Below are 14,060 nucleotides of genomic sequence, written 5' to 3' on the forward strand. Positions count from 1 at the left end.
TGGTCCCTAAGGGACAAGGTCATTCTTGATTAATGCCAGAAGAAAGTGCAGATGTTGCACGGTGGTGGGAGGGACTGGCCTGTGAGCCGCACTCCGAGAGCCACTGGACCAGGCTACTTGAGAGCAGAGGACATCTAACCTCTAGATTCTTCCTGGATAAAGTCCACTGGGACCTCTGCATTCCTGTTCCTCCTTCCCGGTGCCGGGCCCTGAGGGTAACTGGTGACCTCACCACTGTGCAAGGAGGCAAGATCTTCCCAGTAACCAAAACACTCAGCTCATGTGTCTTACAGCTCCTCTTTCTTGCCTTGACCAATCAAAGCCTGAATCTCACGCTAAGTCACACCCCCATCCTGATAAATTAAAGGCCCACACTAATAGGTCCTAATGTACCTAGTGAGTCCTCTCCTTAAAAGCTCTGAGAGCCTCGGCTTCAGGGCCTCTCCCCTCACCTTGGCCCGATCTCTCTGCTTCACAGTTCTGTCCCTGGATTCTTTAGAGAACTTGCTGATGGACTGGGAGTAAGAGAAACAAGTGGAGAGAGGTGGTGGGGCAGGGATGGAGGTTATCAACGTATACGAGAGAAGATCACCCTTTTCCCTAAAACCAAGGCATTTTCCTAGCACAATGGCTTAGAACATGGGCATGGATGGGGGCTCAGATGGCTGAGGTTTGAATCTTAGCGCCACTATCTGAGTATCCTTAGGTGGTCACCTACCCTTTCTAAGCTTGGTTTCTTCATTTAAAAAATGAGGGTAATGACTTTCCCCACCTGCTGGGGCTGCTATGAGGATGTCATGAGATAGCACACATTTAACAAAGTCAAAAATTTAACAAAGTCAGCCCCTCCCACTGGGACTACTACCACAAAGACATTTTTCTCTGTTGGGTGGCCTTTCTGCCTTTGTGTCATTACATGTGCTTTTCCCTGTGTGAGCACCTTTGCCCAACTCTTTCACCTTTTATTCACAATTCTAGCTCATCCTTCTAGAATCATCTCAAGGGTCGTCCCCACAAAGAATGGTATATAATACATTTACTCAGCAACTATTAAACGTCAGGTACTCTTCTTAAGAGTTTACTTATATTATCCAACCTTATCCTCATGATAGCCTTATGAAATCAGTAGCTTTATCTGCTTTTACAGAGGAAGAAACTGAGGCTTGGGGACCATGATCCCAAGTCTGTCTGGGATCCAAAGCTTGTGCTCACGTTCCACGTGACTCCACTGACTCCGCCCTCCCCCTCCCCACTCCGGGCACATTTAGCACCAGAGTGGCAGTGATCTCACCAGTCATCAGCCCTGGGGTTCTGAGTCCCTGGTCAGCAGATCTGGCCTGAGCTGCCTGGGTCAGAATCACCTGGGAGCTTGTTGCAAATGCCCGTTTCCGACCCTGCCACGGGAAATTCTCCCTCAGTAGATAACAACACCTCCTCCAGGTGAAGGAGGTGAAGTGCAGCTAGATTTGAGAACTGTTGTTCTGGTCCAGCCAAGCAAGGACGTGACTTGCCCAAGGTCATGTAGCAGCCAGTCAGCAGCAGAGTTGGGACCACTCTAAGCCTGTGTTCTTTCTACTGTTCTCTGTGTGTTTCAGATTTGGGCCATGTGTCTGAATTCAATTAAAACCAAAATAAATCCCTTTGGTTTATCTATGGTTTTCTGTGATTCATACGTCAGTCTCTATTTATGCAAACCACTGAGAATTGACATTATGTAAATCTTTTTACTCCCCAATCTAAGCTCTTTTAAGCAACTGGACTCCCGTTCTCTGTGCTGTCAGAACTCTAGGTGGTCAATTTCCCTCCCAGGGCTGTCTTTCCCCTACATATGCTGCAGGGACCCTGTTGCTCAGTGACCCTGAGGGGACTCCTCCCCTTGGTCTGGTCTTAAGGGGGCTTAAGAGGGACTGGGCCCTCCTTAAATGCAACCCAGAAGAGGCAATCGATGGTCCTGACTCACCTCAGCTTCCGTGGGATTACTTTTTCAAACAAACTTGAAAATAACTGCTCAGGAAGCCCTGCAGTTTGAAGAGCCGGGTGTCAATTCAGTTCAGCTCAACAACTGTTTGTTAACGGCCTCCCAGGCTCTAGGCCACTGCTTGCTGAGCCTTCAGAGGAATGTGGAGATAGATGAGTGAGGCACAGCAGCCACCTCTGCCCTGGGGCATTCTCTGTCTCCCCATATACAGTCAGTCATGAGCTGTTCAGCATTCAGCATGGGCCTCCCATGCCCAACACATCAGGCACCCCTGTGGGCTGGAAGGACTCTGTCTGGCTAGGGAGGATCCAGACCTATCCCATCACTGGTGCCTGGACCAGTGTTAGCCTGTCTCTAGGGCTGGGCCTCCCCAGTGGGTGATTAGTGGGCGTCCCTGGTAATAACCTCTCCAGACAGACCCTGGCACCTCTCTGTTGATGTGGCCCCTGTCTACGGACTGCTGATGTGAAGGAAGGTGACATCAAGGCAAGAGCACTGGCCAATACCCTGAAGTTCTCTTTCTGCTTAGCTGTGTGACCTTGAGCAGGCCACTCTACCAACTAAACCCCAGTCTCCTCAACTGTCAGATTGTGGAGGAAGTCCTTGCACACCTCCCAGGAACTTTAGCTTAAATGAGGTGATGCACTTGAGTATGTGGAATAAGCTATAAAACACAACACCAAGTACTGTATTATTAAAATCATTAATTGTTCATTCTCAAAGGGACTTTAGAGATGATCTCATCCAGTGGTTTTCATAATGATATTTCAGGCCACGGAATCCTTTCCTGGGATGAAATCTTACATTGAAGCCCACCCAATACATAACAGGAAAATGGAAAGAAAGAAAACCTGGCACAACTCTGCTGGGAGCTGAGGGAGGAGGTTGTCCCACTGGTGAGGGTGTGTGCGAAGGGGTGGCTTGCTCAGGGCCCAGCAGGGCTGAAATGAGCACTCCAGTCTTCCAATTCCTAGTCCAGGCTCTTCCCATTGACATCAGATTGTCTTCCACAGGAAGATCCATGTTTACATAAAAGAAGAATTCAAGAGCAGTTGTCCTTAGATCTAAAATACTTGGTCAAATGCCTGGTCACATCTGCCTCTGGAGATGAAGACTCCATGACTAACTTCTCCAAAAAATCAGCTGAAGCTAGTAAGCAGAGGCCTAGACCTCCGACTAGAAAAGCTGTTAGACCACATCAGCTCTGGTCCCGTTGGGGGAATGCTAATTTTACTTGCTGATTCTCAAAGGCAGGCTCAGGCATTTCTGCAGGGCAGAAAGATCTTCCCTAGTTTACTTGCCCATTGGATGAGCCAGTGATGTTGAGGTGGGGCTACCCCAGGCACACAAGATGACCCTTTAGGAAAAGCCAAGAAGCTTCAGAAGAGTCAGCACAGACCCAGACACCCACATCCCCTCCCCAGGAGAGCCCCAGCCCGTGAGTGCTGAACTGACCCCACTGATGATGTGGCCACAACATCTGAATATGCTGCCCAGGCCAGGCCCCTGGCCCCTGGTCCAGGATTCTGACCCCCATGAGGCATTTGGTTGAAGAGCCCAGTATTTCCATGCCCTCAAGGAGGAGCTACCATTTCCCGTCACAAATATCCACCATGGATGCATATTAAGCATTTGTAAGCCTACTGGTATACTTCATACTTCACCGTACAACCTCTTGGTATAAGTTTTGGGTTGACTCCTCAATATCTGAAGAAGTACTTCTTTTTCTTTAGTCTTAAAACATCTCATTTCCAGTCTCAAGGGCCGCCTGACCTTTGATGTTGAGAGAGCTGTTAAGAGGACCCTGTGTGTTCTGAGCCAATCCCTTCCTTTTATAACATTATGACCTCTGTGATTTCATCTTTCCAGGTTAAGACATTCTAACATTGATTCGTTAGCTCATATTTATCTGTTTTTCATCCATTCATTTATTCATCCATTCTACAAATATTTATCAAGGATAGGTGTCAGGTACTTTCTAAGTGCTGGAAATAATGAACAAAATAGACAATCCCTGCTCTCTTAGGGTAGGTAATAAATTTTTAAAAAGTAAAAGAAGACACAACGTGACATGCAAAGTACAGTGCTAGACCTGCAGGGAGCCTTCAGAGGGGATAAGGTATGGATGTAAGTAACTGGTATCTTGTTTGGGAATTGTTGCTTGCAAGGAATAGAACCCCACCCAAATGAGCTCAAGTAAAAAGGGGGATAGTGATAAGAAGCAGATGTCCTTCAGAATAAAGGCAGGACCAGCGCAATCGGCTCTAAATGCCATCATTTCTTAGGGGTATATTCACATTGTTGTATGTTCTCCCTTCCTTCCTCTTTTTCTCATTCCTCCTCTCTGTCCCACCTTCCTTTCTTATCCCCTTTGCCCCTCCTCCCTTCTCTAAGAAGGGATGTGAGTAGGGGAGGCAACAGACGGCATCACTACTACAAGTGGACGCAAGGTAGTAATTAGGGCAGAAGAGTGGTGTGAGCACAGCAAGGGCCGTTAGGGTTGGGAGGTGGGAGGATGACTTAGAGCTCCATGGAATCAAAGAAGGCTTTGTGGAGGAGGTGCTGTTTGAGTTGGGCCTTGGTGTGAGGAGGATTTGGACTGCTCTTGGAGATCAGGGTCCATTGCCAGAACAGAGAACGGAGGTGGAAGACTGCCAACTCAGAGCACTGGGAGGACAGACAGAAAAGGTCCTGATCTCTCCACTAATCGTCATCCCTCCATCCCTGTGATGCCTTCAGTTAGGTTCCTCTTCAGAGTGGATGGGGCTCTCCTGAGTGCCATGGCTTGGATCTGCAGGATCCAGACTACAGGAGCAGATGGGGTATGGCTGACAAGGGCCTGGGGAGACAGGGTTATGAAATTACATAACCATGGGCAGGGCAGAGGATGGATAAGGGCAGGGCTGGGAGAAATGCTGTCCAGTGGAGGTCAGAAAGCCACTCACTGGGACCCAAGTAATGTGGCTTGAAGATTTAGCCAGGTGGCAAGAGGGGCGGCTGCTCCGTCCTACCCACCTGTTAGTGTCAAGTCATCCAGTGACAGAAGCTTTGACGGAGAAGTCACATGACAGGTGAGCCTCCAGTCTGCCGACGATTTGCTGACTGATCACTGGCATCAAGCACGCAATTCAGTGTTTGTTGGGTTCCTCTGTATTTATTGGCACTTTATATAAAATGACCATGTTGTCGGTCATATCTGAGAACCTAATGAGTGGTGCCATCCGAGAGCCCTGGGTGGGGTGGGGCGGGGCCTTCCTGGAGGAGGTAGAATTAGTCACATATTATATGTGTCTACAAGTTAAAAAACAAAAAGCAGAGGCCTTGAAATGGTGGGGACAGGAGGATTCATTTTGAGCGTTCACAGTTAGCCAGTGCTTTCACATAAGTACTCTTCTGTTGGCTTTACATCAAGTCGGAAAAGGAGGGATTTTTCCCACTTTTGAAGGAGGAAAGAGAGACTCAGGAGGGATTTTTCCCACTTTTGAAGGAGGAAACAGAGACTCAGAAGTTAAGATACCTGTTGAGATCACACAGCTAATTGGCAGAGCTGGGACTTAATTCTGTCTGACCCCAAAGCCCAGGCTCTGGGCATGCCAACACATGTGCCTCCCCAAGAGCTGGGGGTCCTGCAGCAAGTCTTTGGGGAAGGTTCTGGGCTGGTCAGAGGCTGCCCGCACAGGGCTGTCCAGATTGTGATGATGGAAAAGCTGCCCCTCTCCCTCCCACAGACCTCTCCCCTACTTCTCAAGGATCTCAATCCCTCTGGTCCCCAAACCAGCATTTACAGTTTAAAAAATGACCTATCGCAGGTTGCTTCTTTCTTACAAGTCCAGGTATGGGATGAGTCAGACATGCCCCTGAGTGTACCTGCTACATGCAACATAAGTCAGACAGTACAGGGCTTCCCCATAATCGGATGTCGGCCCAAGGGAAATCCTGTGATATGTGGCTTACGCTGCACTCAGATCCAGAGTCTTGAGACAGCATTGTTGGCTGGCTGTCCATCCACTGCATGAAGTATTGTCATCGTCAGGAAGAACCTGTTGGACACCGAATGGGTCTGGGGCTTAACTGCTTGAGTACAAGTGTCTTAGAGGAGACCTATCTGTTACGTGACATTTAGCTACTCTGAGCCTTGATCTCCTCTTCTCTAAAATGGGGATAACAATATGTGTCATCATAAGAAATATACGAAGTAACGTTAAGGTCACGGGCCTTTCTTCTCCCGTAAGCTCCCTAACGACAGGGAGGGCTTCTATGTGAGACCAGCGTGTACTTTTCACAGCCAACTGCATTCACTTAGGGTCCAGATCTGCAGATGACAAGGGCAGTCTTTCTTAGCCGTCACCCTGCCTGGGAACTCGGCTGAACTTTCTTGCCCTGGACTGTGGTGTAGAACTTCAGTGCATCAGAATCACTGGGGGAGCCTTTTAAGTTACAGATTCAAGGGCTCCCCGTCTGGTGATTTTTAGTGCAGTGGGTCTGAGGTGGGGTCAGAGAAATGATTTTTGAAAAGCTTACCAGGTGATACTGGAATTGCAGGCCAGAACGGGTTAAAGGGGACCCAGGCTCAGAGGCCAGGACAGTCTCCTGGGAGGAGGCCGCTTGGCATCTCCAACCTCCAGGCCTGTAGAGATGGAGAGGGTTGGGGGCTTGTTTCTGTGGAAGAGGCTGACAGCAGGAGTCAATTCCTTGCTGTTGGAGAGCTGGGAACAAGGGTCAGAAAAGGAAAGTGATGGCAGTCACTGAGCAAGGACCTGGAGGCCTTGCAGGGATGTGACAGCACCGTGAGCCCCCTCCCTCAGGGCTGGGGCTGGACACCAGGCCTGTGATGGGCAGAGGGGCCGAGCTGCGCTGAAGCCACAGCTGGGTTAACGGGCCGTGTCATTCTGTCTCCCTCCAGATCGTGTTCCGGAAGATCAGCGATGTGAAACGGGAGGAGGAAGAGCGCATGAAACGGAAGAATGAGGCCCCCCTGATCTTGCCCCCGGACCACCCGGTCCGGAGGCTCTTCCAGAGGTTCCGACAGCAGAAGGAGGCCAGGCTGGCCGCGGAGAGGGGCGGCCGGGACCCGGACAACCTGGATGTGGAGAAGGGCAGCATCCTCACCGAGCACACCCACCACGGCCTGGTGAAGGCCAGCGTCGTCACCGTCCGCGAGAGCCCTGCCACGCCCGTGGCCTTCCCCGCGGCCGCCGCATCCACGGGGCTGGACCACGCCAGGCTGCAGGCGCCGCCGGGGGCCGAGTGCCTGGGCCCCAAGGCCGGCGGGGGTGACTGGGCCAAGCGCAAGGGCTGGGCCCGCTTCAAGGACTCCTGCGGGAAGGCTGAGGACTGGAGCGAGGTGTCCAAGGCCGAGTCCATGGAGACGCTCCCCGAGAGGACAAAGGCGAGCGGCGAGGCCACGCTCAAGAAGACAGACTCGTGTGACAGCGGCATCACCAAGAGCGACCTGCGTCTGGACAGCGTGGGCGAGGCCAGGAGCCCCCAGGACCGGAGCCCCATCTTGGCCGAGGTCAAGCATTCGTTCTACCCCATCCCTGAGCAGACACTGCAGGCCACCGTCCTGGAGGTGAAACACGAGCTGAAGGAGGACATCAAGGCCTTGAACACCAAAATGACGAACATTGAGAACCAGCTCTCTGAGATACTCAGGATATTAACTTCCAGAAGATCCTCTCAGTCTCCTCAGGAGCTGTTTGAAATATCGAGGCCCCCGTCCCCAGAATCAGAGAGAGACATTTTTGGAGCGAGCTGAGAGGTCTGCTGAAGAAAACACGTCGAAGACAAAACACCCTACCCTCCTGCCCTGTAGACACCACCTCCACCACACACACCTACATGACCAACAACTTTCAAAGTAGGCTCTTCCCGACAGAAAAATCCAAGTGGGACCAGTCGCTTAGGCACGCTCTCTCCTTTTCTCTACCTGGGGGAAGATCCGGGAAGAGAAGCGTGCCACCACCCTGCAAGAAGGCAGCTGCATCTGAACTGTCTTTGCACAATTTTGGAAGAGGAGGCGTGCCGTCTAAAGGGTATTTTCCTTCATTTTTAATTTTGTACTGCCATGATATTTGTAAAAGATGAAAACTACCAGGAATGAACAGCAGCCACTGGGGATTGGTGGGAGAGCACCGAGAACCCCTCGTGTATATTACCACGCTGGGCTCCTTCGCCAGGACCCCCAGAGACTGTGGTGGGCACAGGGAGTTCCCAGCATTCCCTGCCCTTGGACAGCCTGTGTCTGAGGTCACCGTCTATTTCCCTACTGTAGTCATTTGTAACAAGCTCGGGACAAGGGGAGCTTGAGGGACAGGGAGGGGAGGGTAGAGCCTTTCGACTTTCTGTCTCTAATGGTTAAGGCCGAAAAGCAGCTGAGGTGCTTTGGGTGCCTCCTGTGGACACTTAGAGCTGGGAATCTTCAGGTCTCCTTTCCCAAAAGAAATGAGCCAAGTGTAAGAGCTGGAGAGGGGCGGTGGTGATCCAGGGATTCTCTGGGCTATGGTCTGCACCCTGCTCCTATGGGATAGTGGAAGGGGAGGGCCCTGGAGGCCCCGGATGAATCTCTGGCCCGGCTCCATGCCACTGGCCTCATCACACAGGCCCTTTGCTTCTTTTCCTCCTTGACCTCTTCCCAAGTGTTCCTGTGGCATCCCTCAGGGCATGCGGCATCGGCAGGAAGGGTGATGAGCCCAGATTTGCTTTATTAGCAGAGCAGACACACACACACATGACCTCAGAAAAATGATTGTAGCGAGTGCTATGTTTCTATTATGACTCTTGCTGGGATTTCCCTAGAGAAGTTTGTATTTTGTCCACTGCATGGGTTCATTCTAGGACACTCGGGAGCCATGCTTGGCCTTACTTTTAAGCTAATCTCTTTATCTCATACTAAAGTCAGTAGGACTTCAAGAGAAACCATGAGATTGCAGGGCTGTGATTGTAGTGGCTTCAGGATCTGGAAAAAGAGAAAGAGGCAGGAGTTTCCAGACGTAAAGTCGCTGTAAAGTGATGATGGAGAGAGGTGGCTGTGGAGCAGTGGTCCACGAGGAAGGTCTGAGCTTAGAGTGATGATCATGGAGCCACCTATGGGCCATCCAAGTCCCTATGCCATGATGCTCGGGACTCTCCACTGCCTCATAGTCCCCTGGGTTCACGTTATTCGTGTGCTTGGGCTCCTTTCAATGGTGTCTGAGAGAGGAAAGATCTCTCCCAGACAAAGTGGGGAGAGGGGTCAGGACCCTAAAAATTGGTAAGTAAGATTGGAAGTTCAGCTCTAAAAACTCAGCTGTGAGAGAGTGAAATTAGGAGTGCAGGTGATCTGGATGATTAGTGACAGCATGGAATCATCTAGGGCACTGACCTTCTGCACATGTTATGCTGTGGCAATCCCGTCCTTAGCACCTCTGCCTGGCATTGCTTTGCAGCAGAGATTCTGGATCCCAATGTTGAGGTTCCTCAGTACTGAAGGGAACCTGACAGGTCAGGGCCTGCCCTACTAAAGATATCTAGTGCGTCCGAAAGCCTCCTGTCTGAGCCTACCCACTCTCTTTAGTCCTGCTCAGTGGCCATGGCATGACCCAGGACTTGGACCTCAGTTGCCTGTGCAGAGTGGGGCTGTCCTCTCCTGGCTGCCAGGGTTGGCACAGACAGCCTTGGGGAGCAGAGTCTGAAAGGTCAACGTTAGGGTCCTTCCCCAGAGGCCCCACACACTCACGCAGCTTCTTCCGTGAGGCTTACGGGGGTTCCCCGATGCTTCCCGAGGCTGAGACATTATTGGATTCAGCCTCAGATGGCAGCATACAAAGAAGAAGTGAAATTTCCCAGGGCTGAGAGTCATGACTGTTAATGACTCTGGGTAAGCCGTGGGGCTTTCAGCCTCTTTAACTTGAGAAGCTGCCAACTAGTCTTTGGGGCTGAGGCTGTAAAATATCTGGAATCCCATCTGCCAGCTGCCCCTGAATCGTTCCAGTTTGCCATTCCCTAAACATGCTCGTCAACCTGCTTCCAGAGTTTAGTAGGACTCACTACTTGTAAGGCAGGGCGAGGGCCCTGATAACTGCAACATCCAACTTCAGAAGCACCTGCCCAGCATCCTGCAGGCCCTTCCCTCCAGCTCTGCCTGAGGGGTACAGGTGTCTATTAAGAAATGACTCCCCAGCTGGTTCTGAGGGGCAAAGATGCTAATGTGTGAGGCTTTGAAGTCCAGACCTGTTTTTTGGGGAAAATAACGCTTCGTGAATGTACTGCTTGATCAACTCCTAGGATTCAAACTGGGCTAGTGATGAGAAGCCCAGATCCGCTCATCTTGGGGTCACAGGGCCTGCAACCCATGCTCCTGGGGGTGACAGCGCACCACAGGTATGGCTGTATATGCTTTTATTCTTCTCCCCTTAAGGATTTAAGGATTTTAGGGATTTTTGCTATAATGGTTTTCTCTGGAAAAAAAACAAAAACATTTTTAAGTGAGCCAAACCTTCTTTCCTTGCATTTTTATGACATGCACTCGGCCGTGGGCTGCTCTGTACTAACTACCTACACCCTTGCCCAGATGCTGCTCTGGCTTCCCAAGCAAGAACCACGAGCTTCAGATACCATTGACTCAGCCTTCCGCTTATAAACCGTTATCTGGTGGCTGAAGAGAGATTAGGGAAACAAAAGGTATTTGGGTATTGGACCCAACCATTAGACTTTAGAAAAGTTACACTGAGAGATGTAGATTTACCTGAGCTATTTTTTTCTTTTCGAGGGAAGGGGACATGTCGTTATACCATTGCAGAGTAATTGCTGGTTACTTGATCTCTTACATCCATTCCTTACTTTGAATGTCATTCATAGGGCGGCTCCATTTCCCAGAGTACCCTGACAGGCTGTTTAGAGTAGGAGGTCCTGCCCCTACCACTTGGTTGGTTGCTGAACACAGCCACTCCCACCCCCCCCACCCCCACACCCGCCTCCTGCCTCGCCTGGAGGTGTGGGAGTGAGGGGTGAGTCTGTGAAATAAGAAGGTCAACAAGATGGAGTGCTTGTTCTTGGTGGAGGCGCCATCTCCAGCAATGAGTGCTGCCGTTCCATAGACCTACAAAGGCTCTCCCACTGGGTATGACGAGATTCCCATAGGAAGGAACGGGAGGCAGCCATCTGGTTGGGAAGCCTTGGTCCAGTGCACAGTCGTCTTGGTATCTCCACCTTCATCCATCCCCTTCCCTCGCACTCACACCCCCTGGCTTGATTCCTTCTAAGACTTTTCTTTATATTCTGGACCTCAGATTAAATCTGTGGGCAAAGGGTTTGTAGCTAGTGGTAGGCAACCAATGGCTTCTAAAAACTCTGATGCTACAGCAATATGGGCCCTAGCGTTTCAAAGCTGTTCCCGTTTCTTGTTGTCCAATTCCTGGGCTTGTTTTACCCTCAGCTTTCTAGATCATCCTCTGCGCTGCTGCTGGCCAACCAGCAGGCCCTTTCCTGGAATCCTCTTTCAGAAGTGGAGTCAGTTAGTTAGCACAGCTCAGAGTAAAAATGCACCCCATCACACCACCCCATCCAGCGACCTTCCTCTCCTGAATCCTTAGGTGGAAGGGGAAAGCATTAAGCCAGCTGTTAAGCTTTGTGCCCAAGCCTGTGGGGAGTGAATGAATGCCTTAGAAATACCAGGTAGGTGTAGGAAGAGCCTCATCTCCCCTTGCTGCCTTGACCACCAGTTAGCACATGCACCCTCTGGGAACTTTTAGGAACCCTGGTGGACATACAAGTGGATGTGCGCTTGATGCATAGATTGTACAGTGTTTTGCAATAAAGATGTTTAGCCTTAAGACCCTTGAATGGCACTCCAACTGTAATGGAGCTGCCAACAACACTCTTTCCCCTCTCCTCCCTCCTCATGTAGTGTTGCTTAAAGAGGAGGCCCACTGAGGGCACACTCAGGCCCCCGGACAGCCTCTCTTCTGTCACTCCATCATTGTACTGCCTTCCTGCTCGCTTCGATAAAAATTACCTTCACCAGCTCTCGTGCCCTCCAACTGGACGAGATTTCACTGTCCTCCCAGCACTAGCCGCAGCCATCAGAGACAGCACCATTTTCTCACCCATCATGTTCATGTTGAGATGTTTTCATTTCCACCCCTCACAGTTCAAAAGAATCAATGTGAACTTGCCTCCTGCTTAAATTAGTTTCAAATGAAACTTCATTCTCATGCGAGCAGATCAGACTTATTCTGGAACCTTTAGAACTGGACTTGAATACCCTGCAGGTGCCGGACTGGTGGGTGCCCTCCCCGCCCACCATTAAACTTTTCTTAGAGCCACTGTCTCTTTATCTGTGACTTCTGAGTCAGCCAACAGATCCATTAGTTGTTCAATGAGACGTTCACGGATCTTGTATCAGGATATGAACTGCTTTTATGCAAAGAAAGATGCAAACCCGCCCCCACGATGAATGTATTCTCAATATTCAGACGCCGTATTTGTGCATCTGTTGGAGACTGCCCACATCTGACATCTCACTGACACTGCGAGGACATTTCTACTCACGAGCAGTTCGTCATTCTGGGGCTCCTCCTTGTATTAACACTCTTGCCGTTGAGTCCTGCCAAATCCTTCACTGGATTTTTCTTCTTCCTTTGCATCTGTCACTTTGTCCAAAGGAGCATGAATCAACAGAAGTGCAAACGAGCTGAGACTACTTGTGTGGTCAGCTGAGTACGCTGACAGAACTCCACTGTATGACTGCAGCCTGGGGATGTCAAGAGGGACAGATGGGCCCCTCCATTGATACTCCCTTCTCAATATTTTTAAACAAGCACAAATGATATTTGTTAAAAAAAAAAGTTTAATTTTATTTATTATGGTAATTAATAAACTATTTTATACATGATCGTACATGATTGCTTTTGCCTTGCCTTATAGAAGTTCCAGGCATTGAACTGGGTGTTCGCACCTAACATGACTGACAGAACAAGGTGGTACTTTCTAGTCCTTTTCAAGAGCCTGGGGAGCTCTCATTTGGATAGCACCTGTAACTGTGGTTTTCGGAGAACTTAAAATTCTAGAGACACCAAGACTGTGTGTCAGTCAAAGTACTGCATAGCAAGAGAATAGTTGTGAAGGAGCTTCACCATATGATCTTGAAAACAGAGCTGCATCTGCTATACAAATGTACAGAGATGCCCTCCAAACCTGGCATCACTGGAAAATTGTGGTACAACACACTGATTGATTGAACACAGAACTGAAGTTGACCTCCCACCTAGAACTGAACTTCTTTTTAATCTTTCTTGAACAATTTGGATTAAAATTTGTGTACTCATGCTTTGCTGCCTTTTAAAACATACTGTCAAAAACTTAACTGAGTCTTTTCGGAATGTCTCAGTGTCAACGATATGAGTTCTGATCTGTGCTTTAATTCACTAATCGTCACAGAAGCCATTAAGGTAGAGGACCGCTTGTCCCTAAGCTAGTCCTGTACACCAGCACTGTTTCAGTTCTGCTGTGGTTTTAACAGGTATTGCTTCCTGCTCATGGCAAGATTCTCCACAATACTGCCAACATGACTTCTTATTTCATACCAATGGACTACATTTCAAAAAATGGCACTTTTCTTTTTATAGACAGACAGTACAACTTAGGGAGGAGGAATCTGTGATCTGCAAGCCATATTCAGGCCTCTGCTTGATTTCATAGGGCCACAGTATAAATCCAGTATTTTTAATGACTTTCTCCCCACACCCTATTATTTATTTTTTAACATTGCAGAAAAGCATAATAAAACTAATTTAAGGGTGATATTTTTTAAAATTCCAAATGATTGATGTTCATTTCAAAAGTCTCACCTAATAAAGCACTAAACATATTGTACCCTTTAGATATCCTCAACGATGAAAAAAAATCTTTCTTTGTGACTATGATTTTTATAATTAGTCAAAAGGACTAAGTAACACAGAGCCACGTAATAGATATTACATTTTGGATGACAAACGGGTTTCAACAATAAAAAAGAGGGATTTTGTTGGTTGGTTTTAAAATAAAACAATTACCCTGAAGAAGGGCCTCAGAGAGGCATCTCAACATGCACTGAGAAAGGCCA

The 14,060-nt window shown here is 49.2% G+C and overlaps 1 protein-coding gene across 2 annotated transcripts in view; it reads left to right on the forward strand.

The window, feature by feature from the left end:
- KCNH1 (potassium voltage-gated channel subfamily H member 1) overlaps positions 1–7,736 on the forward strand; it is a 416,616-nt gene extending 408,880 nt beyond the window's left edge. For both annotated transcript variants that reach the window (XM_068538430.1, XM_068538431.1), the window contains exon 11: positions 6,882–7,736. In XM_068538430.1, the coding sequence (XP_068394531.1) occupies positions 6,882–7,736 (855 nt within the window). The remainder of the gene's footprint in view (positions 1–6,881) is intronic.
- The last annotated feature ends 6,324 nt before the right edge of the window (positions 7,737–14,060 follow it).

Source organism: Eschrichtius robustus, chromosome 3 (assembly GCF_028021215.1).
Source record: "Eschrichtius robustus isolate mEscRob2 chromosome 3, mEscRob2.pri, whole genome shotgun sequence".
NCBI classification, from domain to species: domain Eukaryota; kingdom Metazoa; phylum Chordata; class Mammalia; order Artiodactyla; family Eschrichtiidae; genus Eschrichtius; species Eschrichtius robustus.